Source organism: Chiloscyllium punctatum, chromosome 45 (assembly GCF_047496795.1).
Source record: "Chiloscyllium punctatum isolate Juve2018m chromosome 45, sChiPun1.3, whole genome shotgun sequence".
NCBI lineage: Eukaryota > Metazoa > Chordata > Chondrichthyes > Orectolobiformes > Hemiscylliidae > Chiloscyllium > Chiloscyllium punctatum.
This window is the reverse complement of record NC_092783.1, coordinates 29,353,058-29,380,718: the sequence shown is the minus strand read 5'-3', so window position 1 is coordinate 29,380,718 and position 27,661 is coordinate 29,353,058. Positions and strand designations below refer to the sequence as shown.

The following is a 27,661-nucleotide window of genomic DNA, read 5'->3' as shown; positions in this document are numbered from 1 at the left end:
AGACAGTCAATGCTTTCTCGAGCTATGGCTCATACATCTGCCACCCCCTCCCACTCTTCCTCAACAAACAAGGGACAGTCTGAAGAAAGAAATTCTCAGGTTTAACCTGCATGGTGCTGATTCAATACCTCACATTGCACTAAAATCTCATTTTACTTTTAGAGTCAGGTTTACAGTTTGATTGCTTAAGGGATAGGGTAACATTTGGTGAAAGCTAAATAATAGTTAAGTGCTCCGTTATAGGTTAAGGTTCCACTTAGCATTCACAGAGAAACAGCTAGGATTATGGGTACAGATAGGCATGGATTCTGTTCAAAGTTAACAGAATTATAATTAAAAGTTGGATAAAGATCATCACTAATTTGAGGGTCAGGTTGATATGTGAGCATGTTTATATATTTTGTATTTTGTATAAAATCACAATTTGGATTGCAGTTCGATTGATATTTATGCTCAGTGTTAGTTTGAGGTTTAGTCTTCAAATTCAGCATTAGATTTAGGGACAGGGTTACGATGAGTATTAGACTTAATATTAGAATCACCTTAGATTTTCAGCTACAATTAGAATAGTGTTTAACTGACAGCTGGTTTCAGGTTAAGGATGGATTCACATTTTTGCAAGAACACACACCAATTCTTAAGGGTGGTTTTAGTGTTTGTCTAATTTGAGATATTACATTTGATTGTAAGGAAGGCCATCATTGGTTTACATGCTGTATTAAGAGTAAGGTGAACATTAATAAAGAGGGAGATGCTAACAAGGCTATGGTGACTGATGACTACGTATCAAGCAGGATTGAAATCCGATGAGAAAATGGTGTTGGATAGAATTTTGCAAGAAAAGTTGACAAGAAATCTGTTCCACACATGATGCATTTTAGTTTGTAAAAAAGTAGCTTAGAAGGAGACAGGACAAATGTTCAGTATCCCCTTGGCACAGGGGAGGTGCCAGAAGACCGGAATATTGCAACTGCCTTGTTTGAGAAAGGTTACAAAGATAAGACCAGAAATTACAGGTCAGAAAGGTTAACAAACTCTAGAAACTCATAGGATACAATTGTTAGTTATATGGCAAATGGCAGCTTGATGAGAAAGAGTTAGCATGGATTTCCAAAACAGAATTCATATAAAAAAAAAGTTGCCAGAGTTTGTGGTAGAGGTAATATAAAGACTGGATGAGGGCAGCAGTGTTGAAGTGTCACCCACAATGTTTTGATGGCTTTGCACAATTCTTTTACATGTATTTAATTGGGAATTTGACGGTTATAAGTTAAAAGCGCTGAGACCAGTTGGTCTGTTTCTTAATCAGTCGAAGCATTGATTTGATGGGATACAGCATTGCCCACTTGAGCTGCTCTCGAAATTTGGACTGAGTCGCTGCATAAATAAACGTGTTTGTGCAGCAACTCAAACTGCGCAGCATCAATCCGACTCTTTGTAATATGAATTCAGATTTGTTATAATCCCTTGTATTTGCTCCTGTAATGCTATAATATACGAATTCTATAACACGCACCAACCACAGAAGGATGAAGCTGCCGGATATGCTGAAGAGTAAAATCACAGACCTCCTCCTATTCTCCATTTCTCTATCATTGCAGTTATTTTTGGTGTTCTGACCTCTCAGTCTCTTACGGATGTGACTGCTTACTAATACATGTCTAATAGTCAGAGCATTTAGCAATAAAATTAAAACAAATGGGAGCAATGGAGTTGAAATCTTATAAAAATAATTAAATAACACCCATCCAGGATCAGTATAATAGCTTGGCTTTACATAACAGAACCACTCCACATTGTCTATTACAATTCCAGGTTCCTGTATAAAGTAGTGTGGTATGTTTTTTAAACAGAGGAGACCACCAGTTGTTGCTAGAACCACAGCTGCGATTCTTTCGGTGCAATATTTTGCTCTTAGACTCTGACAACAAATGGTCACAAATCGATCAAAGGTGAAATTAACAGTGAACCAGACTGAACATTCCATAGTTGCACATCGCAGAGCGTGGATAACACTACACACCGGTGTAATGAGGAAGAAAGATGTTGGGAAATAATAAAAAGTGATCCGCCACAGTATGACTTCTGTGATAATAAATAGTAGATCTGCCATTACCATAGCCACCAGATAGCGAGTGGTGCTAGTCGAAAGTCCACATTTTCCATGGGAAAGGATCAATATTGCCACTAAATTAACTGTAACAGAGAGAGAAAAATAACAGAAATGTGCGTTAAACTATACAATGTGCCAATAGTGCAGTGCTTTTGCTTGGCTTTGGTTAATCACAACCTACACAATCAAAATCTCAGGTGATGAAGAGTACCAGCAGGAATCATGAAATAACAAAATTATTTTTTTTTAATTTCAAGTAGTAATTTCATAAGGTAAAAGTGCCAAATGGTGAAAACTAGCCTATCTGGCAATGATGTCATTGTCTGTCAAGCAATGTTTCAAAATAATCCACCTGAGAAGAGATTTATGTACCTAGACCTAGACAGTATACTGACAGGAACAGAATTGTAAATGAACAATTATAGAGCAGCTTCAAATTCAGAAGGAATTAAGTCAGTCATGTTCAGGGACATTTTTGGTAGAATGAGCAGTCTCCATTTCGGCAGCGGGAGTCAAGAGAGTGTGAGCCAGGGGGCAGCTGGGAAGGAAAATTTGAATATTAAATACGTATCTCATGAATCAGTGGAGCAAAGGCTGAACAGGAGTGAAAGTGGATACACGGAGTGGTGGGTAAGTGAACTAATATATTCAGGCAGTAGCTGAACCCAAAATGTTACATGTGTACAGTAGTGTCTCCCACCCCTCCTCCTCCTCTAAACAACAAAAATACTGTGTGGAGGTTGGTAAGGTAAGGATTTTTAAAATCTCTTTTGGCAATCCAGAGCAAAGGGGATGGAAGCTAGGGCAGTTGCACACTCCTCTTGCAGGATGTGGGAGGTAAGGGTCACCACTAGTGTCCCTGCTGACTTCACCTGCAGGAAGTGCACCCATCTCCAGCTCCCCACAGACCCCGTTAGGGAACTGGAGCTGGAGCTGGATGAACTTCAGATCATTCAGGAGACTGAGGGGGTGATAAAGAGGGGTTATAGGGAGGTATCACATCGAACTTACAGGATAAAGGTGGCTGGGTGACCATCAGGAGAGAGGAAGGGAATGGGGAGTCAGTGTAGGGACTCCCTGTGGCCGTTCTCCTCAATAAGAAGTATACTGCTTTGAATACTGTTGGGGGGTGGGGGATGGGGAGCCTACCAGGGGAAAGCCACAGTGGCCAGGTCTCTGGCACTGAGCTTGGCTCTGTGGCTCAGAAGGGAAGGTGAGAGAATAGGAAAGAGATAGTGATAGGAGACTGAATGTTTAGAGGAATAGACAGGAGATTCTGTCGTCACAAACAAGACTCCCAGATGGTCCAGATGGTATGTTGTCTCCTGGGTGCCAAGGTCAGGGATGTCTCAGATCATATCTCCAAAATTCTTAAGCAGGGAGGGTGAGCAGCCAGAAGTCATGGTACACATCGATAATAATGACAAAGCTAGGAAAAGGGGTGAGGACCTGAAAACAAAATATTGGGAGTTAAGTTGGAAGCTAACAGGCAGGTTGAGCAGAGTAGCAGTCTCAGGATTGCTACTGGTGCCATGGGCTAATGAGGCTAGGAATACAGAGCTAGTGCAGATGAACTAGGGGCTGCAGAGCTGCTGGAGAAGGAAGGGCCTCAGACATGTGTATCATTGGGATATCTTCTGGGTAAGATGGGACCTGTACAAAGAGGATGGGTTGCAGCTGAACTGGAGGAATACAATAACCTGGGCAGGAAGTTTGTTAGAGCTCTTCAGGAGGGTTTAAACTAATTTGGCAGGAAGTTGGGAACCAGAGCTATGGCTCAGAGGATGGAGTAGCTGGTGAAAGGCAGATATAGCATGCAGAAAGTCGGTAAGGAAGAATAAACAGTTGATAGGACAAATTTGCAGTCAATGTGATGGGTTGAAGTGTATCTATTTTAATGCAAAGAGTGTCAGGAATAAGGATAACAGACTTAGAACATGGATCAGTACTTGGAGCTATGATGTTGCGGCCATTACAGAGACTTCGATATCAAAGGGGCAAAAATGGCTGTTAGATGTCCCAGTGTTTCGATGTTTCGAAAGGAATAGGGAGGGAGGGAAAAGAGGAGTGGTATTGCTAATCAGCTGCAGAAATGGAGATCGTCGAGAAGGGTTTGTCTACTGAGTCAGTATGGGTGGTAGTTAAAAACAGGAAAGAAGCAGTCACTTCATTGGGGGTTTTCTGTAGACCCCAATAGCAACAGAGACATGGAGGAGCAGGTTGGGAGGCAGACTTTGGAAAGGTGCAGAAGTAATACAGTTGTTGTCATGGGGTGATGTTAACTCCCCTAATATTGATTGGAGCATCCTTAGTGCAAATAACTTGGATGGAGCAGATTTTGTCAGGTGTGTCTAGGAAGGATTTCTGAATCAATATGTCGACAAGCCAACTAGAGAGGAGGCCATTTTGGATCTGGTGCTTGGCAACGAACCAGGTTCGGTGATAGTGATCACAACTCCCTGACCTTTATTATCGTCATGGAGATGGATGGGAGCAGATAATATGGGAAAGTATTTAATTGGGGGAGGGGGAATGCTATTAGGCAGGAACTGTAGACCATAAATTGGAAACAGATATTCTCAGGGAAATGTGCAACAGAAATGTGGAGATTACTAACAATGTGGAAACAGGCCCTTCGGCCCAGCAAATCCACATGACCCTCTGAAGAGCAACCCACCCAGACCCATTCCCCTAACACTACAGGCAATTTACCAAACACATTTTTGGACTGTGGGAGGAAACTGGAGCACCCAGAGGAATTCCACGCAGACACTGGGAGAATGTGAAAACTCCACACAGACAGTTGCCTGAGGTGGGAATTGAACCCGGGTCTCTGGCGCTGTGAGGCAGCAGTGCTAACCATTGTGCCACCATGCCGCCCATAAGGGAGCACTTGATGTGATTGCTGCACAGGTTTGTCCCACTGAGGCAAGGAAAGGATGGTAGACTAAATGAATCTTGGATGAAAAGAGGTGTGGAACATCTAGTCAAGAGGAGGAAGGATTATTCCTCCTTAAGGTTGAGGAAGCAAGGATCAGGCAGGGCTCTACAGGGTTACAAGGTAGCCAGGAAGGAGCTGAAGAATGGACTTAGGAGAGTGAGAAGGAGGCATGGAAAAGCCTTGGCAGGTAGGATTAAGGAAAACCAAAGGCATTCTACACTTATGTGATGAACAATCAGATTGCCAGAGTGAGGATGGGGCCAAACAGGGATGGTGGTCGGAGGAGGTAAGAGAAGTCCTTAATGAATACTTTGCTTCAGTATTCGCTAGTGAGAGGGACCTTGTCGTTTGTGAGGACAGCATGGAACATGATGATAAGCTCGAACAGATTGATGTTAAGAAGGAGGATATGCTGAAAATTTTGAAAAACATGAGCATAGATAAATCCCCTGGGCCAAATGTGATTATCCAAGGTCGCTACAGGAAGTGAGGGAAGAGATTGCTGCACCTTTGGTGATGATCTTGGAAAAGCATAGTTTGATTAGAGATAGTCAGCATGGCTTTGTGAGGGGCCGTTCAAGCCTCGCAAGCCTTATTGAATTCTTTGAGGATGTGACAAAAGACATTGATGAAGGCAGAGCAGTGGATGTGGTGTACATGGATTTTAGCAAGGTGTTTGATAAAGTTCCCCATGGAAGGTTCTTTCAAAAACTAAAGAGGCATACGATAAAGGGAAATCTGGCTGTCTGGAAACAGAACTGGCTGGCCCACAGAAAACAGAAGGTGGTAGTAGATCAAAAGTATTCAGCCTGGAGCTCGCTAAACAGCGGTGTCCCTCAGGGATCTGTTCTGGGACCTCTGCTCTTTGTGATTTTTATAAATGACTTGGATGAGGAAGTGGCAGGGTGGGTTAGTGTGTTTGCTGATGACACAAGTGTTGGTGGAGTTGTGGATAGTGTGGTGGGCTGTTGTAGATTGCAACATAACACTGACAAGATGCAGAACTGGGCTGACAAGTGGCAGATGGAGTTATCACCCGGAAAAGTGTGAGGTGGAAGGTCAAATTTGAATGCTGATTACAGAGTTAAAGACAGGATTCTTGGCAGTGTCAAGGAACAGATCTTGGGGTCCATATCCATAAATCCCTCAAAGGTGCCACCCAAGTTTTAAAGTTGTGTTGTCTTTCATTAGCAGATGAATTGATGTAATGAGCCATAAGGTTTTGCTGCAGATCTACAAAGTCCTGGTTAGACCACACTTGGAAAATTGTGTTCAGTTCTGGTTGCCTCATTATAGGAAGGATGTGAAAGCTTTAGAGAGGATGCAAAGGAGATTTATCAGAATGCTGCCTGGATTGGAGGGCATGTCTTATGAAGAAAGGTGGAGGGAGCTAGGGATTTTCTCATTGGAGCAAGAAAGAATGAGAGGTGACTTGAAAAAGGAGAACAAGATGATAAAGTGGATAGCCAGAGGCGTTTTCCTGGGGTGGAAACATCTATCATGAGGTTGATTTAGGGGTGTGGTGAATGCATTGCCAGCAGTGGTAGTAGAGTCAGATACATTAGGGACATTTAAGTAACTCTTGGATAGTTACACGGATGATAGTAAAATGTAGGGTATGTGGCTTAGTTTGATCTTAGAGTAGAATAAAAGGTCGGCACAACATTGAGGGCCAAAGAACCTGTACTGTTGTATACTATTCAATGTTCTTTGTTCTTAAAGAGGCAGTACAAGAGTTTTGAGGGGCAATAGAAGAGAGAGATTTATTTACCTTTTTTAATTGATCATCACAAAGAGTAGATAGAAGCAATGCAGTAATTGTTGTTCAGTCCGACTTATATAACACTCATGAGTTACATCTAAACTATGTATTGAGGGGATAATTTGAAGAATGCAATGATAGTGAAGTGGTTATTAAATGTACAGAACAGCTTGTTCGAAGGCAAAAAGTTCTGTTCTGTAAGGAATGGTGACAGGTCCACTGTTCATAAATAGTGTCAAATTGAAAAGCAGAAACTCACATTCAAAGAACAAAATAACAAAAGACAAATACAGCACAGGAACAGGCCCATTGGCCCTCCAAGCCAGTGCCAATCATCATGTCCTAACTAAACTAAAAAAAAGCCTTCTGCCTTAATTCGGACCATTTCCCTCTATTTCCTCCTTATTTATGTAACCATGCAAATGCCTCTTAAATGTCACTGATGTGCCTGCTTCCACTGGCAGTGCGTTCCTTGGTCCTAGCTCTCTCTGCATGAAAGACTTCCCTCACACATCTCCATTAAACATTCCTCCTCTCAGCTTGAACCTGGGTCCCCTTGTAATTGAAACTTCAATCCTGGGATAAAGCCTCTGACTATCCACCCTATCTATGCCTCATAATTTTGTAGAAGTCTATCAGATCTCCTGCCAGTCACCATCTTTCCAACAAAAGCCAAACCTAGTCTTTTTAACCTTTCCTTATAGCCTATGCCCTCATGACCAGGCAACATCCTGGTAAACCTTCTGTGCATCCTCTCCAAAGCTTCCATGCCCTTCTGGTAGTGTGGCACCCAAAACTGCACACGATAATCCAAATGCGGCCTAACAAGGAGTTTACATAGCCCCAACATGGTTTGCCAACTCTTGTACTCCATGCCCTGGCGGATGAAGGCAAACGTGCCATATGCTTTCTACATCACCTTGACCACCTGTGTTGCCAATTTTAGGGAACTGTTAAGGACCAGACTAGACCCCCTCAAAATATTTCAAGCAGTTAGCCCAGACCCTAACATTTTCTCATTTTAAAGGCAGATGTGAAGTGAAGATTCCAGGAGTGATGCAACTGGTCAAACCACTCGGCTTTTAGCAAACACTTCAGTTGGAACATGAACAAAAGATAACAGAATTTAAAATAACTTAACTAATTGACAACCCAACTGACTTGATATAGCAACTTCACTTAGCAGCTGCTCCAAATCCGTAACATCCCATTAACACATCATTTGGCAAAATATAAATTCAGATTCAGGTTCTTACAGGCAGAAAGTCATAACTTCCAAAGCGATTTCAGAGAGAAAGCCAGTCAGGTACCATCTGCTGAAGCTTGGAACCTTTCTCCATTGCAAGTAGCTTTTCACTGTTACAACTAACTGAAACTAGAAAAAAGCCTGAACGAGGAGAACTGACCACTCCCCTGCCATTGTTAAACTATGCTCTTGCCAAAACATTTCAGGAACCTCTGCCTTTACAAACCATTCTTGAAAAAGCCAAGGACAAAATAACCTTGTTAAAGTGACAGTTTCATCACAGGAACTGTGGGGCCTGCACACTGAGATCCGTTTGTACATTAATGTTAGTAAGGGTTCTAGCATTTGCAGTATACTTCATACCTACATTTTGTGACAATGCTGCTCCTTTAACAAGGTAATTTGGCCCTTGGGTTTTATTTTCAAGAGGGGTCACAAAAGCAGGGTGCTGAAATGTCTGAACTGGTTATATTAATGTCCAACACATGCTGCCTACGTCAACAAGCAGAAAAAGCTTCCAGTTTATTGTTTTAAAAAACACTTGTACAATGAAAGGGGAGTGACCAGTTCTTCAAGTTCAGGGTATTTTTCTAGTTTTGGGTTAGTTTTAGCTGGAAACCCAAAGAAACAGCTCCATGCTGATCCTCTCTCTCTGACATCTTTCTCCTGTAAGAACCTGCATTTGAATTTACCTTTTTGCCAAGGTAATGTTTATGGGATTTTGCAGGAAATCAGAACAGCACTTTGTTAAGTTGCATCTTCATGTCGGTTAAGTTTTCAAATAGTTATGATATTATAAATTTGGTTTTCTTGTGTTCATTTGTAAATAAATTCTATTTTGTTTAAAACCGAGTGGTTTGACCTACTACATCACTCCTGAAATATTCACCTTACTTCAGCTGAAAACAGCTAGAAAAGTTAGGTTCTGGGCTACCTTCTTCAATGTTTTGAGGGGATCTTGCAGATTGGGGCTTCTTTGCAGGATTGGTTCTATAGTTCCAATTTGGGATTAGGGATGTTGGACACAAAAGCAGCAAATGGTAGGTGTTAGTGTCTTTCGTTCCAGGTTTTGAATTTGGTTGGTTTAAACCGTGTTTAATGTAGTAATAACTCTTTCAGTGACCAAGAGCTTTCTGGGGGTGGAAGACGTGACTTTGGCAGCTTTACAAAAGGTGAACAAGGCAAGGCTGCTGGAATTGTTAGTCAAGCTGGAGATGGGGTTACCTTCATCTGGAAGAAATTGAAATGTAATTATGGCAGTAGCTGAGCATATACATTTGCTGGAAACACCAATGGAATTTTTGGAGATGGCGAAAATTCAATTGAAAATGAACGGCTTGAGCTAGATTCAAAAGGGAAAGAAATGAAGCTGTTTGAATTACGATTAAAAGCCGAGGAAAGAGAAAAAGAATAAAAAGCCCTAGCAGAAAAAAAACGAGGATGAAATAACCTTGTTAAAGGAGCAGCATCATCACAATTTGATCCTTCAAAATGCATCATGTGGTATTTGTTTGGATTAAACTCAATCTGTCATTTCTGTGCACAAATCGCCAATCTATCTGTCATATCCTGTCCTATCTTTTCACAATCTTTGGTACTATCAGCAACTCCACCAATCTTCGTGTCATCTGCAAACCTACTAATCAGAATGCCCAAATATATATACTATAAGTTCATATATATGGTGGAGACTTGTACAATTGTAACATTTAAAAGGCATTTGGATGGGTATATGAATAGGAAGAGTTTGGAGGGATATGGGCCAGGTGCTGGCAAGTGGGACTAGATTGGGTTGGAATATCTGGTCGGCATGGACGGGTTAGACCGAAGGGTCTATTTCCATGCTGTACATCTCTATGACTCTAGTTAGGAGTTCATCAGTGGGCTATGTGGAAACAATTTCTCTCTCCCCCTGCCCTTCTAACTGCAACTTAGAATGCAGTTCCATTCATTTATATTGGCTTCTAAGGGGGTTTGCTTATTGGGACTGTTGTCTATTTGGAACAACATAATTAAGTCAAGTTTGGATAGACTGAGTTCTGTAGGGGTTCTTTGTGTTTCATTGTGTAATTTTGTGAATAACCTTTTGTCTGTTTTTAACCTGGTAGTCACCTTCGCCACCTTACTCCGGGTAATTTTCACTGTACACTTACCGAAACAAATTGCAAAGTTATGGTCTGGGCTGCCTCCTTAAGAATGTTTTGAGTGGTCTGGCCTAGTCCATAACACTAACTAGAATTTATCTACGTCTATTTTAAAAACATTAAAGGAATCTGCGTTCACTGCATTTTCAGAAAGTTAAATCCAAAGATATTTTCACTTTTTTTTTTAAAATGATGAAAACCTGATTTTTGAAACAGTGTTTTTTGAAATATTCAGTTCTAGTTTCAGTCTGTGAGTGAGAACATTCTCTTCACCTTTCTTCTTTCAAACTCCCCACAGAATAGTATATGTTTCAATCAAGATGCCGTAATATCATTTAACTTACAGTCAGGTCCCATCTTACTCATCTAGATTCCAGCAGATGGTGGCTTGGCATGCAAGATCTTTCCACAATAGACAGTCCCATATTTCAGGTATTAGCCTGATAAAATATATTGAACTGTCGGCAGTACATTTACTCTTTCCTTGAATAAGGTGAACAATATGAGTCCAGTACTCTGATGTAGTTTCATCAATACTCTGTATCACTGTAGAATTCAATACGATTCCATAGAATTCAGTACATGATGTATTACAGTTCATTGGGTATCACCCTGGAAATCAAGCTCTACTATTCCAGAGTCATTATACAATTTACATATTTTATAATGTAGAGAAAGTTCCCCAATTTATCTGGTTTTCACATCCAGGTTAATATAAATCACTGATTAGCTTTCTCTTGTGAACAAGAGTCATTTTTGGAATGGGTGGGGTGCCCGGGGCAGCAAAGTGCTTGCTGCCTTATAGTGCCAGGGGTATGGGTTCAATCCAAGCTTTGGACGACTGTTCATGTGCCATTTACAAGTGCCAGCATGGGTTTCTGCTGAATGTCTAGTTTCCTCCCATCGTTGAATGATGTGCAGGCTTGGTGGATTGGCCATTGTAAATTACCCCATAATGGCCAGGGATGTACAGATGGGGGGTTGGCCATGGTAAATTACCCCATACTGGCCAGGGATGTACAGGTGGATTGGCCATGGAGATGGGGTGAGCACAGCTCTTTGGAGGGTTGGTGCAGAGTTGATTGGCAGAGTGGCCTCTATCTGCACTGCAGTGATTCTGTGAATTGGAATGTAGCTACAGGTAAATAAGTATAAGTAGTCAGCATTTAAAATGACGAATAATACTGTTAACTCTTTTTCAGCTCCAATTTGCAATCACAGCCAAACACAAAAGGTAGAAATAGATTATGAACTGGAAATACAGTTCAGTTGCTTTTGTTCTCATGTTCTGTTATTGAGATGACCCTTATGACTCCTCTACTGGCCAGTGTGTTACTTCAGTTGCCTTTCTCTGAATGCCTCCACTCCTTGGTAAGAGAAATAAAATGGCCAAATCACTCATAAAAAGTCCTTGCCTCATCAGCTAAAAGTCACAGTTTACAGCATGAAATATAAACTTTTTTTCTTCAGATTTCCAATGAATTTTGATCACAGAAAATAAAGAGTATTCTCTGTGCTGGAGAAGGACTGAATACTTCCATCTCTTTGTAATGTCTTCCCGATTTGGAGATGCCGGTGTTGGACTGGAGTGTGCAAAGTTAAAAATCACACAACACCAGGTTATAGCCCAACAGGTTTAATTGGAAACACACTAGCTTTCGGAGCATTGCTCCTTCATCAGGAGTGACGCTCCAAAAGCTAGTGTGCTTCCAATTAAACCTGTTGGACTATAACCTGGTGTTGTGTGATTTTTAACGAATTTCTTCCCAGCTTCAAGCTGAGAGCTAGCTATGACGTTGTTGGTAAGTAAAAGGTCTCTATAGTTTCTAATTGGTCATTCGTCCAGATATCAATGGACCTCTTGTTGCCAGCAGAAGCTGTCGCCCTATACCCAGACACCTCTGAATCTCCTGCAGCTCCAACATCAATCACTGCTTGGTTAAGCTATTGTTTACCCAATGCTTGCAGTAGCTGCCTGGTTTGTTACTTTCAACATACAGGTTCCATTTCAAGCACTGTGTCTTAGAACAGTTCTTTATCCTTTTCAACCATAATGTTCAAAAATGTGAAAATTGATAAAAAGACACTATTCATGTAAATTCTAACATTCTTCCAGACTCTGCTTCTCAGTATTGTGCAGTTTCTCAGTGTTATGGTAATCTGCTGCTCTTTTTGTTCTTCCTGCTAAATTTGACCATCTCAGATTCCACGTATTACATTCCATTTCCCATATCTTTGCCCATTCATGTAACCTATCTGTACTCCTTTGGAGTCTCTTAATGTCCTCTTCACAACATTACGTATTTTCAGCCATCAGCAAATTTTAACCATGATATTATTGGTCTGTTCATCTGCTCATTTACATAAACTGTAAGCAGTTGCAATCCCAATTTCTGTAATAAGTTACTCATTACATCATGTTACATTCAAAAATACAAAATCCAACCTGACATTCATTCCTGTAACGAATCTAGCCAGGCCAAAATGTGAGCATCTCCACCACGAATATTTAAATTTTGCAATAAATTATGACATTGCACCTTATGAAATTCTGCATTCAAATTGCTGTCCATCCACTCAATCACTTTTACCACAACAATAGTCACCATCACAAAGAGCTCCAATAGACTTGTCAACCATACTTCCAAAGTGAGAGACTCTTGTTGACTCTTGTTCAGCCAACTGCACTCTAACTTCCTTTTTGAATGAACGAATAACATTTGCTGTCTTCTAATAAAATGGGAGCATCCTTGAAACATTTAAAACATTGGGAACATTTAAAACAATGCAACACCAATTTCACATACTATTTCGACTTCAACGTCATTAAACCTCAGTGGCTCAGTGATTAGCACTGCTGCCTCACAGTGCCAGGGATCTGGGTTCAACTCTGGAGCTTGCACATTCTCCCCATTACTGCGTGGGTTTCCTCTGGGTGCTCCAGTTTCCCCCCACAGTCCATAGATGTGCAGGTCAGGTGAATTCACCATGCTAAATTGTCCCGTAGCATTAGGTGGATGAGTCAGGGGTTGGGTAACAGATCTGGGTGGGTTACTCTTCGGAGGGTCAGTGTGAACCTGTTGGGCTGAAGGGCCTGTTTCCACACTGGAGGGATTCTTCTAAGGACCAGTTTTAGATTAGATTAGATTATCTACAGTATGGAAACAGGCCCTTCAGCCCAACAGGTCCACACCAACCCTCTGAAGAGTAACCCACCAGACACTTTATGGGCAATTTAGAATGGCCAATTCACCTAACCTGCACATCCTTGGATAGGGATGTTTCTGAGTTTTTCAATCACTTCCTTTCCTAATTGATGACTGTTTCTTCAATTGAACTTCTATCTCTTACAGGGAAGATTGATCCAAAATACCAATTCAAATCTGCATTTTCCATATTTTCCATGTTTAATTCTCCAGTCTCATGTACTATAAGCCCAGCATTCACATTGTTAAATCTTTTCTTCTTTAAATTTGTTTTAAATAGAATCTCTTATTATCTATTTTCATATTATTGGCTAGTTTCTCTTGTACGCTAATTATTACCGTTTTTTAACACATGTTGTTGAATCTTCTGACCTGACATCCATTTTTGTACTATTGCATGAATTTTCTTGTCTTTCCCAATGCTTTTGATTGGTCTGGTTAATTATGGATACCTATCTTAAATTGAAATCCTTGTTGGACAATTGTTCCATGCCTCGATCATTCTGAAGTCTGTATCTAAATTTAATGTTTCCATAGAATTTTTTTTTAAAAACCACTTAAGGAAATTCAGACTGTTAGGACTTTGGCCAATTCCTGAGTAACCACTGAATCAACTCAATACTTACATCACACAGCCACCACTATCGTGCCTCCAGCCCCCTTACAACCTTCCTTGCTCTTTGCCTCACCCAGATCCGACCTTCTTGTACATCACAGGTTACAAATCCACAATATCCCATGGTGGACCTGATCATCTCTGTCCACCTGCACCTGAACAGACCATACCTCTGCCCAGGTGGACATGACATAACACTCCCTCAGATCATCCCCTCACCCATTGGTGAAGGTGAACACCATAGCAACACTATCCAGCTGTTTGTCTGTTAATAATTAGTTAACAAACTTCTTTGATGCAGCCAAAAACATAAACATGAAAAAACACATTTCACTGAGTACAATTATAAAGAAAGAACATAAGTATTAAACTCTCATTAATGTTTATCATTTATAAACACACCTAGGAAGCTACATTGACTAGGATTACCTAAAGATTGATTTGGAAACAAAACTAACTTGCTTATTCCAGTTAATAATCCATATTCAGGAAAATGTTTCAGGGACAGATACTTCTAGCAATATGTCTTCAGGGTCAGGTATCTATTATTGTCTATTGATCTATTCAGTGCATTTCTGAAGACAGTGATTTCCCATTCATTGTATGCCATTCATATTAGCTAACCCACTCATGTTAGTGATGTACAATTAATAGAAATCAACTGTAACATACTCTTCCCCCAATATCTGCTATCAGTGGGTTGCTTGCACTGAGGGCTGCTTTAACTGTGAACCTGATTCCAGGGAAGGAAATTTCTTGATGATTCAGAGAGTCCATGAGCTGCAAACAGACGCTCATTGCTTCACGGCACACAATCAAACAGTAAGAATAATTCAGGACATTTGTCTACATAAAACAATGTCATTGATTGGGTACCCATCTAATGGTGAATAGTAGAATAGAAATGTAAACATATCCATTGCAGAATGAAAACCAGTGACCAGCTGAATTCTACAGAAATTCAATTATATTATGACCCACTTACCTGGTACACCAATAACAGCAAGAGTATTGTAGTATATTTTCAACACACTGTCAATTGGATAATGCATTTCTATCTGAAGAGGTTTGTCTTTTCTGATGCAGAGAATCTCGCTCAGGTAAACTCTGCATCAATAGTCTCTCAGGGCATTAAATTTATATGCTATTGGATATCAACGAGAGCATTGAGGTTACAACATGACACTTCAAAAAGCATATCATGACAGCTAATTCCCTGTTGTGATGGAAACTATTTAGTAATAAGGTTCAGCTGCAGAATTCTGATTTCAACAGTTAAATTACTTGCTGTTTAAATTGTAATTCACCAACCATGGTGTAATTTACTCAGAACCATTAGACTCAACCATAAATCTCATGCTGCTTCAGAGTCAGTAATAACAATACAAATGTTGAACCTACTAGATTATTGTTGCTCAGCCCAAGATATTTTTAAATTCACAAAATGATAAGTATCCTTTGAATGTTCACAAAATGTCTGAGATTCTCTCAAAATGTATGAGTCTGGAATTTCATGAGTGACTATTCATGAAATTTGACTTACAATGCATTAAGCAGAAGAAAAAAAGGAAATGAGACAAGTTTATCAGAGCTGTGAGTGATTGTGAGTGAACCAGACAGGGAAGTGAAGACCGTTTAAAGCATAATAGCTGTGTCAGGACCTGTGCTGATGGAAAAAACATGGACATTAGCTTGAGGATAAAGACCATGCAATCTACCAATACTATGATCCATAGATGACAAGCAATACACTGTGTTAAACAAAAACAGAAGTTGCCGGAAAAGCTCAACAGGTCTGGCACCATCTGTAACGAGAAATCGGAGTTAATGTTTCAAGTCCGGTGACCCTTCTTCATTGTGTGAAAGTATGTTTTCCCCAGATCAGACCGTAATCATTACTAAATTACTGGAAAAGAAATAAACAGGAAAGGTATTAACCGATCTGTCAGCAAATTATACTGGGACCATTGAGATTTTTAAGTTTTTTTTTGTATTCAGTGCTGGATTAAATTTACTGTATGTGAAGAAACAAGTGGGAAGGTCAGCGATGCAGTACTTTGAAGCAGCTACTTTGTTCTGGTTTACTTTATCTTATTTCACTGAATGAGATGTGTCGAGGTGGCTAATTAAGACCATGTGAGTAAACAGCCTGGGAGGCCTTGGTCTTTTTTTTTAAATACCCTGAATAGGTATGGCCAGTTTCCACAGATGAGGTTTTCTGGTTTGTCAGGAACATCAGAAGATATTGAGACCGTAACAGCGTTGGAAGCTTCAGTGAATGTTGCCTGGCTGCTATTCTTTCTGAATTTTCTCTTGATTCTTTTCTCCCTGTATTGGAGAACTGTATGTGAGAATCTATTTCCAATAGAATTAAGTTAAGTTTCTCTTTCTTTGGTTGTATTCCAACGAATTTGTTTAAATAATATGTATTTTGCTCAACATTGAGTTGTTTATAAATAAGAAGAAGTTAGGGTCTAGGTTACCTTCTTAGAATATTTTGAGGGGGTGTGGTCTGGCCTATAACAACCAAAAAGTTGAAATTATGAAAGGATAAAAGGTTGATAGAGAAATTGGTGCATTCCTTGCTCATAGAGTCATAGGGTCTGACAGCATGGTGATAGGCTCTTCAGTCCAAACTGGCCCATGCTGACCAAAATGTCCACCCATGCGAACATCGTTTCCCTGTACTTGCCCAATATCCTTCTAAACCATTCCTATTCAGGTTTTGTCCAAATGCCTTTTAAATGTTGTTAATGTACCCACCTCAACCACTTCCCCTAGCAGTTCATTCCATATGCACACCATCCTCTGTGTAAAAACATTGATCATCAGGTTCCCTTTTATTCTTTTCCCTCTCACCTTAAGCTAATGCCCTCTAGTCCTTGATTCCCTAACTCTGGGAGAAAGACTGAATGCATTCAGCCTAACCATGTCTCTCATGATGTTTTACATTTCTATAAGATGCCCCCTCAGTCTCCTACCCTGTCAAGAAAAACATGCAAGCTCATCCAAACTCTCCCTATAACTCAGACCAGGGCATCCTTGTAAATTTCTTGTGCGGTCTTTCCAATTTAATAACATCCTTCCGATAGCAAGGTGATCAAAACTGAACACAATACTCCAAGGGCGGCCTCATCAACATCTGCAACATAACTTCCCAATGCCTATTCTCAGTGCCCCGACTGATGAAGACCAGTGTGCCAAAAGCCTTCTTCATTGCTCTGTCTACCTGTGACTCCACTTTCAGAGTATTGTGCACCTGAACCCCAAGGTCCCTGTTCCACTACACTCCTTAAGGCCTCAACCATTCATATGAAATTCCTACTTTTCAAAATGCCAGATCGCACACCTCATACTTACCTGTATCAATTGCTGTCCAAAGTATTCTCTCTACAGTTAGAAAAAGGGTATCTGACTGTGCTGTCAGGGCTTAGGGAGCTAGACCAAAACGGATGATGCACAATAAATCCATCACACTCCTAACATGTGCCTTGTAGATTGTGACAGGAGTTTTGCAAAAAGGTTGAGGGAAAATGATTTCAGGAAGGGTTTTGTAAGGGATTTGTACAGAGGTTGGAGGAAGGGCAAAACAAAATATGGTTTGACAGGTACATTCATTTCACTTTGGAAGCATTTAATTTGATTTTGAGATGAGTTCCTACTGAGGCATTTAATAAGGCATTTGTATAAAGAAGTGCTGGAATTTCCTGATCAATGTTCATCTCAAATGATGTGCATCCCAGCATAGTGTCATGGACCAGACCAGACTCCCTCAAAAATATCAAGGAGATAGCCTAGATCCTACCTTTTATCTGCTTTCATGCTAAGTGTAAGGGTCCCGGATCCAGATGTGATTCATTTAGACAAACTACTAAGCTTTTAGCAAAACATAAAACCACAGTTAAAATACAAACAAAAAAGGGAAGAATTAACTTTAACTCTAATGAAATACCTAGCAAAAAAATATATTATTTGAGGGGTCGTAAATATATATTATCTACTCTTCCCACATCGTAGCATCCCATAAACACAGCCATAGCAAAGGAAAATATAGCAACACACACATGCCTCTAGTCCAGGAAAAGGAACATCGACAGAACAAATCTAGCAGCAGAGTGTGAGATCTCCAGGTTTTCCAGCAGCAGAGAGGGAGAGAGCTTGCCAACAGCTTCGATCAGGGTAGCATGGTGGCACAATGGCTAGCACTGCTGCCTCGCAACGTCAGAGACCCAGGTTCAATTCCCGCCTCAGGCAACTGGCTGTGTGGAGTTTAAACATTCTTCCAGTGTCTGCGTTGGTTTCCCCCGGGTGCTCCGGTTTCCTCCCACAGTCCAAAGATGTGCAGGTTAGGTGAATTGGCCATGCTAAATTGCCCATAGTGTTAGGTGTAGGAGTATGGCTGAATAGCTCTTCGGAGGGTCGGTGTGGACTTGTTGGGCCTTAGGGCCTATTTCCACAATGTAAGTAATCGAATCTAAACTGCAAAGCCCCAATTTCAACAATCAGAAGCAAAGCAAAAGCCCTGGGTCTGTGTGGGTGTCACTCCACTCATGCTTCTCATTTATTTGTGGGATGTGGGTATCGCTGGCTGGGTCCAGCATTTATTGCCCATCCCTAGTTGCCTTGAGAAGGTGGTGGTGAACTGCTGCAGTCCACCTGCAGTGGGTTGATCCACAATGCCAATCAGGAGGGAATTCTAGGACTTTGACCCAGCGACAGTGAAGGAGCAGCGTTATATTTCTAAGTCAGGATGCTGATTGGCTTGGAGGGGAACTTGAAGGTGGTGATGTTGAAGATTTATGAACCCTCAAAAGGGGCCTCTTGGTTCGAGATCGGTCAAAAGATTCAATGAAATGCGGTCTGTACAAAAGCAAGGGTCATTAGTTTATTGAATTAAGGTACCTTGACACAATTCTGTCCAGCAACACAGAGGTTAAAGCTTCTGTGTTCCATGGTGAAGTTGTGCAATTACATTTGAAAATTACACACTATTTATATATTTTTTAAGAGATAGTACAGCCTTAATTACAAGAAAAGACCAATCACATGTAATAAGGTGACGTGATTTACAGCAAGTTAATCCAATGATATTTCCTGGGAAAGGGTTCTTAATTACAAGAGAAGTCCAATCAACTGTAATGTGGTAAAATGATTGACAACAGGCTAATCCAATGGTATTCCTTGGGAAAGAAATCTTATTTCCATAAATCAGTAGCAGTTCAAGCTTAGTTCAAATAGTCAATTAATGTGTCAGTATTCATTTTATGAAAACTCTATTGTTCTCTTATCTTTGGATTTCAGCTTAATTCTGCAAATCAGCAGTACAACTTCTTAGGATTCAATCACTATTCTCAGCTATTTTCTTGTATTCTTTTAAATTGAAAAACCATTTGTGGTTAGTAAAACTCTACATCTACTTGTTGCTTCTAATAATAATCTAAATTCAAATTTTAGATGCTCAATGTTTCCATATATCTGCTGTCGTTGTCCTTCTAGATGGAAGTGGTTATGGGTTTGGAAGGGGCTGTCTGAAGATCTTCGTTGAATTTCCACCATGCATCATGGCGATAGTGCACATTGCTGCCACTGAGTACCGGTGGTGGAGGGAGTGGCTGCTCATGGATGTAGTGCTAGTCAAGTAAGCTGCTTTGTCCTGGATAGTGTCGAGCTTCTTGAGGTGTAGTGTTGGAACTGCACTCATTAAGACAACTGGCGAGTATTCTATCACACTCCTGACTTATGCCTTGTAGATGGTGGACAGGCTTTGGGGATCCAGGAAGTGTATTACATGCCACAGTATTTCTAGCCTCTGACCTCTCTTGTAGCCAATGTGTTCATGTGGTGAGTCGAGCTGAGTTTCTGGTCAATGTTAACCCCCAGGATGTTGACAGTGGGAGATTCAGTGATGATAACATCATTAACTGTGAACAAGCAGTGGTCAGGCAGCACTGTGGTTAGTATAGCTGCCTCACAGTGCTAAGCTACCAGGTTCAATCCTGAAGAAGGGTTCGTGCCTGAAACATCGATTCTCCTGCTCCTTGGATGCTGCCTGACATGCTGCGCTTTTCCAGCAACACATTTTCAGCTCTGATCTCCAGCATCTGCAGTCCTCACTTTCTCCTACCAGGTTCAATTCCAGCCTCAGCTGACTGTGCAGAGTTTGCACATTCTCCCTGTGTCTATGTGGATTTCCTCCCACAGTCCAAAGATGTACAGGTTAAGTAGATTGGCAAGTTAGATGAGAAATGCAGGGGGGTGAGTCTGAGTGGGATGTTCTTTGGAGAGTCAGTGTGGACATGTTGGGCCGAGTGGCATGCTTCATCACTTCCTATTGGTGAAGGTCAGAGGCTGGCATTTATGTGGCATAAATGTTACTTGCGACTTGTCAGGTCAAATCTGTATATTGCATTTGAAAATAGACTGCTTCAGTATCTGAGGAATTGCGAATGGTGTTGAACAATGGCGGGAAGGTCATTGGTTAAGTAGCTGAAGAATTGAGCCTAGAACATGACCCTGAGGAACTCCTGCAAAGATGTCCTAGAGCTGAAATGATTGACCTCCAACAAACACAACCATCCCCTTACGTGTCAGGTATGGGCTCCAACCACTGGAGAGTTTATCCTCTGATGCACATTGATTACAGTTTTGCCAGACCTCCTTGATGCCACATTCAGTCGAATGCAGCCTTGATATGAAGGGCTGTCACTCTCACCTCCTCTCTGGAATTCACATCTTTTGTCCATGTTTGAACCAAGGCTGTAATGAGATCAGAAGCTGATTGTTCCTGGCAGAACCCAAACTGGGCATCACTGAGCAGGTATTGCTTGATAGCACTGTTGATGACACCTTCCATCACTTACTGAGAGTAGGCTGATGGGGCCGTATGTAACTGGGTTGGGCTTGTTCTGCTTTTTTGTACACAACATATTTGGGCAACTTTCCATATTGCTGGGTCGATGTCAGTGTTGTAATTGTATTGGAACAGCTTGACTAGGGGAGTAGCAAGTTCTAGAGCAAAAGTTTTCAATACAATTGCCAGAATATTGTCAGGGCCCATAGCCTTTGCTGTATCTAGTGTCTTCAACCGCTTCTTAATAATCATGTGGAGTGAAACCAGTTGGCTGAAGACTGCTATCTGTAACACTGGGGACCACTACAGGAGGCTTGCTGCAAATGCTTCAGCCTTATCTATTGCACTGATGTACTAGACTCTCCCATCATTGGGGATGGGGATATTTGTAGAACCTCCTCCTCCAATGAGTTCTTTCATCATCTACCACCATACTACTGGATATGGCAGAGCTTAGATGTGACCTGTTTGTTGTGGGATCACTCAGCTCAGTCCATCAATTACCAGTTATGCTGTTCAGTGTCAAATCATCCAAGTTGACACCTCATCTTCAGATATGCCCTGGTGCTGCTCCTGGCATGCCCTCCTGCACTCTCCGTTGAACCAGGGTTGATCACTTGGCTTGATGGTAATAGTTGAATGGGGGAAATGCTGGGCCATGAAGTTGCATATTGTGCTGGAGTACAACCCTGCTGCCTACAACACCTCATGGATGCCCAGTCTAATGTTGCTAAATCTGTTCAAAGTCTGTGTCAGTCAGCACAGTAATAATGCTACACAACATGATAGAGGTTATTCTCAAAGTGAAGGTGGGACTTTGTCTCCACAAAGACTGTGCACTGGTTGCTCCTTCTGATATTGTCATGGGCAGAAGCATCTGCAGCTGGCAGATTAATAAGGATGAAGTCAAGTATGTTTTGCCCCCTTGTTGGTTCCTTCATCACCTGCTGCAGACCCAGCCTAGCAGTGATGTCCTTTAGGACACAACCAGCTCAATCAGTAGTTCTACTGCCAAGCCATTCTTGGCGGTGAACGTTGAAATCCCCACCCAGAGTGCATTTTGTGTCCTGTCCATCCTTAGTGCTTCCTCCAAGTATTGTTCAACATGGAGGAGTACCGATTCATCAGCCAAGGGAGGATGGTATGTGATAATCTGCAAGGGGTTTCCTTGCTCATGTTTCACCTGAAGCCATGAGACTTAATGAGGTCCAGAGTCAATGTTGAGGACTCCATCCAGATTGTATAACACTGTGCCGTCACCACTGCTAGCTCTGTCCTGCCGGTGGGACAGGACATATTCAGGGATGGTGATGGTGGTGTCTGGACATTATCTATGACATATGATTCTGTGAGTATGATGTTGTCAGGCTGTTGCTTGGCAAGTCTGTGAGACGTTTCGCCCAATTGTGGTGCTAGCACCCAGATGTTGATAAGGAGGAACAAAAACGGACGTTACTGGAAAAACTCAGCAGCTCTGGAAGCATCTGTGAAGAAACATCAGAGTTAACGTTCCAGTCTGGTGACCCTTCCTCAGAATTGATGAGGTGAGTATGGCAGATTTCCATCCCTGAAGGACATTCCTGAACCAGATGGGTTTTTCTCGCAATCAACAATGGTCATCAGTAGACGCCTAATTCCGGGATACATTTTCTGGATCTCTGAATTAATAAACTAGCAATAATACCATTAAGCCATCATCTCACCTTCCCTTTTAAATGTTGTCTAATTTTTTTAAAAAACTAAAGTTGTTTTCTCTACAATCCATGGAGCAGGCATGAAAATACAGGCCGGTTAGCCTAATCTTGATCACTGGTAAGATCTTAGAGTCCATTGTTAAAGATGAGATTGTGGAGTACTTGGAAGGAGATGGTAAAATAGGCCGGAGTCAGCATGGCTTTTTTAAGGGGAGGTCAGGCCTGACCAATCTGTTAGAATGTTTTAAGAGGTAATGAGTAAGTTAGACAAAGGAGAGCCCATGGATGCGATGCATTTGGATTTCCAGAAGGCCTTTGATAAGGTGATGTACGTGAGGCTGCTGAATAAGATAAGAGCCCATGATGTTAGGCTGGTATGAATAGAGGATTGGTTGACTTGCATGAGACGGGGGTAGGGATAAAGGGACCATTCTCAGGATGGCAGCTGGAAACTAGTGGAGTTCTGCAGGGTATAGTGTTGAGATCACTACTTGTCACATTATAATTTCACGATACAGATGAAGGAACTGAGGGCATTGTTGCAAAGTTTGGAGATGACACAAAGATAGGTAGAGGGGCAAGTAATTTTGAGAAAATGGGGAGACTGTAAATGTACTTAGATAGGCTAGAAAAGTGGCCAAAGAAATGGCAGTTGGGAAATTGTGAGGTCATGCGCTTTTATCGGAAGAATGGAGACTTGGACTATTTTCTAAATGAGGAAAGGCTTTGGAATATGAAACACAAGGGACTTAAGAGTCCTGGTTCAGGATTCTCTTAAGGTTGCAGGCAGGCTCCACTGGCAGTTAGGAAGGCAAATGTAATGCTTGCACTTATTTCAAAATAATTAAAATCAAGAGCAGAGATGTACTGCTGAGGTTATATAAGGTTCCGGTCAGACTGCATTGGAATATTGTGAGTGGCTTTGGGCCTCATATTGAAGGAAAGATGTGCTGATTTTGGAGGGGGGTCCAGAGGAGGTTTTCAAGAATGATCTTGAGGATGAAGGCCTTGTCATTTGAGGAGTGTTTGAGGACTCTGTGTCTATACTCGATGGAGTTTAGAAGGGAGATCTGATCTGATTTAAACTTCAGTCACAGCAGCATGGGTCTTGCAGCTGCTCCCGGGATTGCAGGTAGGTGGGACTAGTTTAGTTTGGGTTTATGTTCGGAATGGACCGTTTGGACCCAAGGTTCTGTTTCCGGGCTGTATGACTCTGTGACTCTATTGAGAGATCTGCATAGAGTGAACATGGAGAAGATGTTTCCACTAGAAGGGGAGATGAGGGACCTGGGGGAAAAGACTCAATGTGAAAGGACAGACCTTCAGAACTGAGTCGAGGAGGAATTTCTTCATTCTGAGGGTGGTGGCTCTGTGGAAGGCTGCAGAAATCAAGTTTTGAGGGTCTTTAAGACAGGAATGATGTGTTCTTATTTGTGGAAGAGATCAAGGGTTACAAAAAGAAGTCAGGAGACTAAGGTTGAGAAATATGTCATGCACAATTGAACAGTGGAGCACACTAGATGAGCCTATTGGCCTTATTCTGCTTCATTATCTTATGGCTAGATGGTAGGGGTTGATTTTGTCTGAATTATTCTCTAACTCAGTTAGAACTAAGCCTCTTTCTTTTTGTGATAGAGTGGAACCATTAATTTCAAAGTTCACATAAGAATATTCTTTGACAATAATTTTCAGCATGTTCTTTTCATTCTCTTTCAATTAGTTTCATGGCAATTGCGATTCTATCCTGGGAAGAGTGTAGCTTTCCCACATGTACCACTCCCTACCTCATAGGCGTGCCAGTGGTGCATTAATTGGCCATTATCACTGAGATTATACTGAGATGAATCAGTTATTATTACTTCCAAATAACTTTCATTTACATAACCCCTGTGTGAAGTTTTCTATTTGTAGTAACTCATGCACCCCAAGGCCGTTCACTGATTTTCATTGTAACATTCACTTTTAATTGATTGGTGGCCTTTGCAGAGACTGACAAGGAAATATAATGTACCAAGGAAACAATAGTTTGTGGGAATACAGCAATTGCTGGGAATAACCAGTATGATACTCAATTTGAAAAAATATTCCCTCCAATTTGTCCAGGAACCTGGGGAAACAATTGACAGCATATTATGGTTGTGTCCTACAAAGGGAAGTTATTTAGTGAACCTGGTCAGGTTGGCTTTGCTTTTCTTTTGGCAACTTGCTAACCCTCCACTTCCCATTCGCTTTAATTCTGTTGCTCAACATTCTGACAATCCAACATATCTTAGTGTGGAACCGAATCTGTGAGGGACTGAGAGGTCAGAGAGAGGCACTGAATGGGATTCATCCAGAGACAGAGAGCAGGAAAAAGTCTGTGGTTTTTCACATCATAATATCTGACAGCTTCATTCTTTTGTGGCTAGTAGATGTTGTACATTTCTTATATTACACTGATATGTGAGCAAATCCCCATTACAATAATTCTTTGTGTACTCTCCAGTGACACAATATATGCTATACGATTTAAGGTGCTACACTAATATATTTATCTGTGGGATAAAACAGTCAAATTTCAGACAGCAGTTCAAGACCATGGCAACAAAAAGCCCACTATCATAAGACCATAGTACACAGGAGCAGACATTCCAGACAATTGAGCCTGCTCCCCCATTCAATTAAATCAAAACTGATCTGATAATCCTCAACTTGATCTTCCTTTCTGTTCCTCACAACCCTTGACTAATGTGTTGAATTTGGTAATGTTATATTATTGAATTTAGACAACTTTTATTATAGGGCCAAATCTGATGATATAAAATAGGCACATTTGGATGAACATTACAGCCCCAAACTGCCATGATAATCCAAATTTTATATAATTCCACCCATGCCTTAAACTATTGCCAGATAAAATTCTTTGCCATATCCCACTCATCTCAAAGGCTACAATTCTTTGCAACCTTAAACTATCTTCAATGATTTATATTTCCAACTATTTGATATCTTCCAATGTGACATTTTAAGAATATTTTTCATTATTCACATTTCCCACTTGATAATCTGGGAATTGATACAACTTTAAGTCTATACCCCATCAACCCTATCTGCTGATCCAAACCTCCAGCACCTCAAATTTTAAAATGTCTCTCCAGGATTAGCCACAGTGACATTGCCCCTTATATGTCTGTAACCCTGTTTATTCTCTTGTCTCCATTGCTATGATTTCCCGAGTTGCACAAAATAAACACAATGCCTCGATTTGACATCACGTATCACTTGTATAGATCATGAACTTTGATACTCATGTTTATATTGTGCATATCATGTATGTGGGGAACTCTCACCATTGTGACACGACTCTTAGAACACATATCTGGGACACAGTTAAACATAAGAATGTAGTGGCACAGTGGCTCAAAGTGCCAGGGACCTAGGTTCAATTCCCGGTTTGAATGACTGTCTGTGTGGAGTTTGCACATTCTACCCATGTCTGTGTGGGTTTCCTCCGGGTGCTCCGGTTTCCTCCCACAGTCTAAAAATGTGTAGGTCAGGTAAATTGGCCATGCTAAATTGCCCATAGTGTTAGGTGTGTTAGTCAGGGGTAAATGTACGAGTTGGGTTACTCTTCAGAAAGTCGGTGTGGATTTGTTGAGCCAAATGGCCTGTTTCCACACTGTAGGGAATCTAATCTAACATAAGAACTAGGAGCAGGAGTAGGCCGTCTGGCCCTTCGAGCCAGCTCTGCCATTCAATAAGATCATGGGTGGTCTTTTTTATGGCCTCAGATCCATTTCCCACCCTCTCACCATATCCCTTAATTCCTTTATTATTTAAAAACATTTATTGAAGTAGTGTCAACTATTTCACTGGGCAAGGAATTCCATAGATTTACAACCCTCTGGGTGAAGAACTTCCTTCTCAGTTCAGTCCAAAATCTGCTGTCCTTAATCTTGAGGCTATGCCCTTTTTCCTAGTTTCACCTGCCAGTGGAAACATCCTCTCTACTTCTGTCTTTTCTATTCCCTGCATAATTTTATATGTTTCTGTAAGACCTCCCTCATTCTTCTGAATATAATCCCAGTCTGCTCAGTTTCTCCTCATAAGCCAACCCCCTCTACTCCAGAATCAACCTCTGCACTCCCTCCAGTGCCAGTACATCCTTTCTCAAGTAAGGAGATCAAAACTGCATGCAGGATTCCAGGTGTGGCCTCCCCAGCACCCTGTACAGCTGCAACATAACCTCCCTGCTTTTAAACTCAATCCTTTCAACAATGAAGGACAAAATTCCATTTGCCTTCCTAATTACTTGTTGTACCCACAGACCAACCCTCTGTGATTCATGCACAAGGACACCCAGGTCCCTCTGCATAGCAGCATGCTGCAACTTTTTACCATTCAAGTAATAATCCTTTTTACTGTGACTCTGACCAAAATGGATGACTTCACATTTGTTAACATTGTATTCCATCTGCCAGACCTTTGCCCACTCTCTTAAAGTATTTTTGTTCCTCTGGAAAGTTTCACAGTGCTCTGCACACTTTGGTCTCCATTCATCTTTGTGTCATCTGCAAACTTTGCCACACTACACGTGGTCCCCAACTCCAAATCATCTATATAAATTGGGAATAATTGTGGTCCCAATACCGATCCCTGAGACACAACAATATTTACTGATTGCCAACCAGAATAGCACTCATTTATCCCCACTCTTTGCTTCCTGTTAGTCAACCAATCCTCTAACCATGCTAATACTTTACCGATAACGCCATGCATCTTTATCGTATGCAGCAGTCTCTTGTGCGACACCTTGTCGAAGCCTTTTGGACATCTTGGTACACCACATCCACTAGCTCCCCATTGTCCACCTTGCTCATAATGTCTTCATAGAATTCCAAAAGATTTGTAAGCATGACCTGCCCTTCATGCTGCATCTGCCCAACAGGACAATTTCTATCTCGATCCTTGCTATTTCTTCCTTGATTATGGACTCAAGCATCTTCCCCACTACAGAGGTTAAGCTAACTGGTCTATAATTCCCCATCTTTTGTCTACTTCTCCTTTTAAACTGTGGTGTCCAATTTGCTGTTTTCCAATCTGCTGGAAA

General features: G+C 41.3%; 1 protein-coding gene across 1 annotated transcript; it reads right to left on the bottom strand.

The window, feature by feature from the left end:
- Positions 1-1,270: 1,270 nt before the first annotated feature.
- Positions 1,271-27,385, bottom strand: LOC140467074 (probable G-protein coupled receptor 139). The gene is made up of 3 exons (XM_072563135.1): positions 27,315-27,385; positions 15,014-15,135; positions 1,271-2,196 (listed from the first exon to the last, which is right to left on the bottom strand). Exons 1-3 carry the CDS (start codon positions 27,383-27,385, stop codon positions 1,271-1,273), a joined length of 1,119 nt encoding a protein of 372 aa, XP_072419236.1.
- Between the last annotated feature and the right edge of the window lie 276 nt (positions 27,386-27,661).

Coding starts and splice junctions, on each gene's coding strand:
- LOC140467074 (XM_072563135.1), bottom strand. CDS start 27,385: ATGTCCAAAAGGCTTCGACAAGGTGTCGCACAAGAGACTGCTGCATAC. Junction 15,136..27,314: donor AAAGATGCATGGCGTTATCG/GTAAAGTATTAG, acceptor CTATTGATGCAG/AGTTTACCTGAGCGAGATTC. Junction 2,197..15,013: donor TGCTGTTATTGGTGTACCAG/GTAAGTGGGTCA, acceptor TCTCTGTTACAG/TTAATTTAGTGGCAATATTG.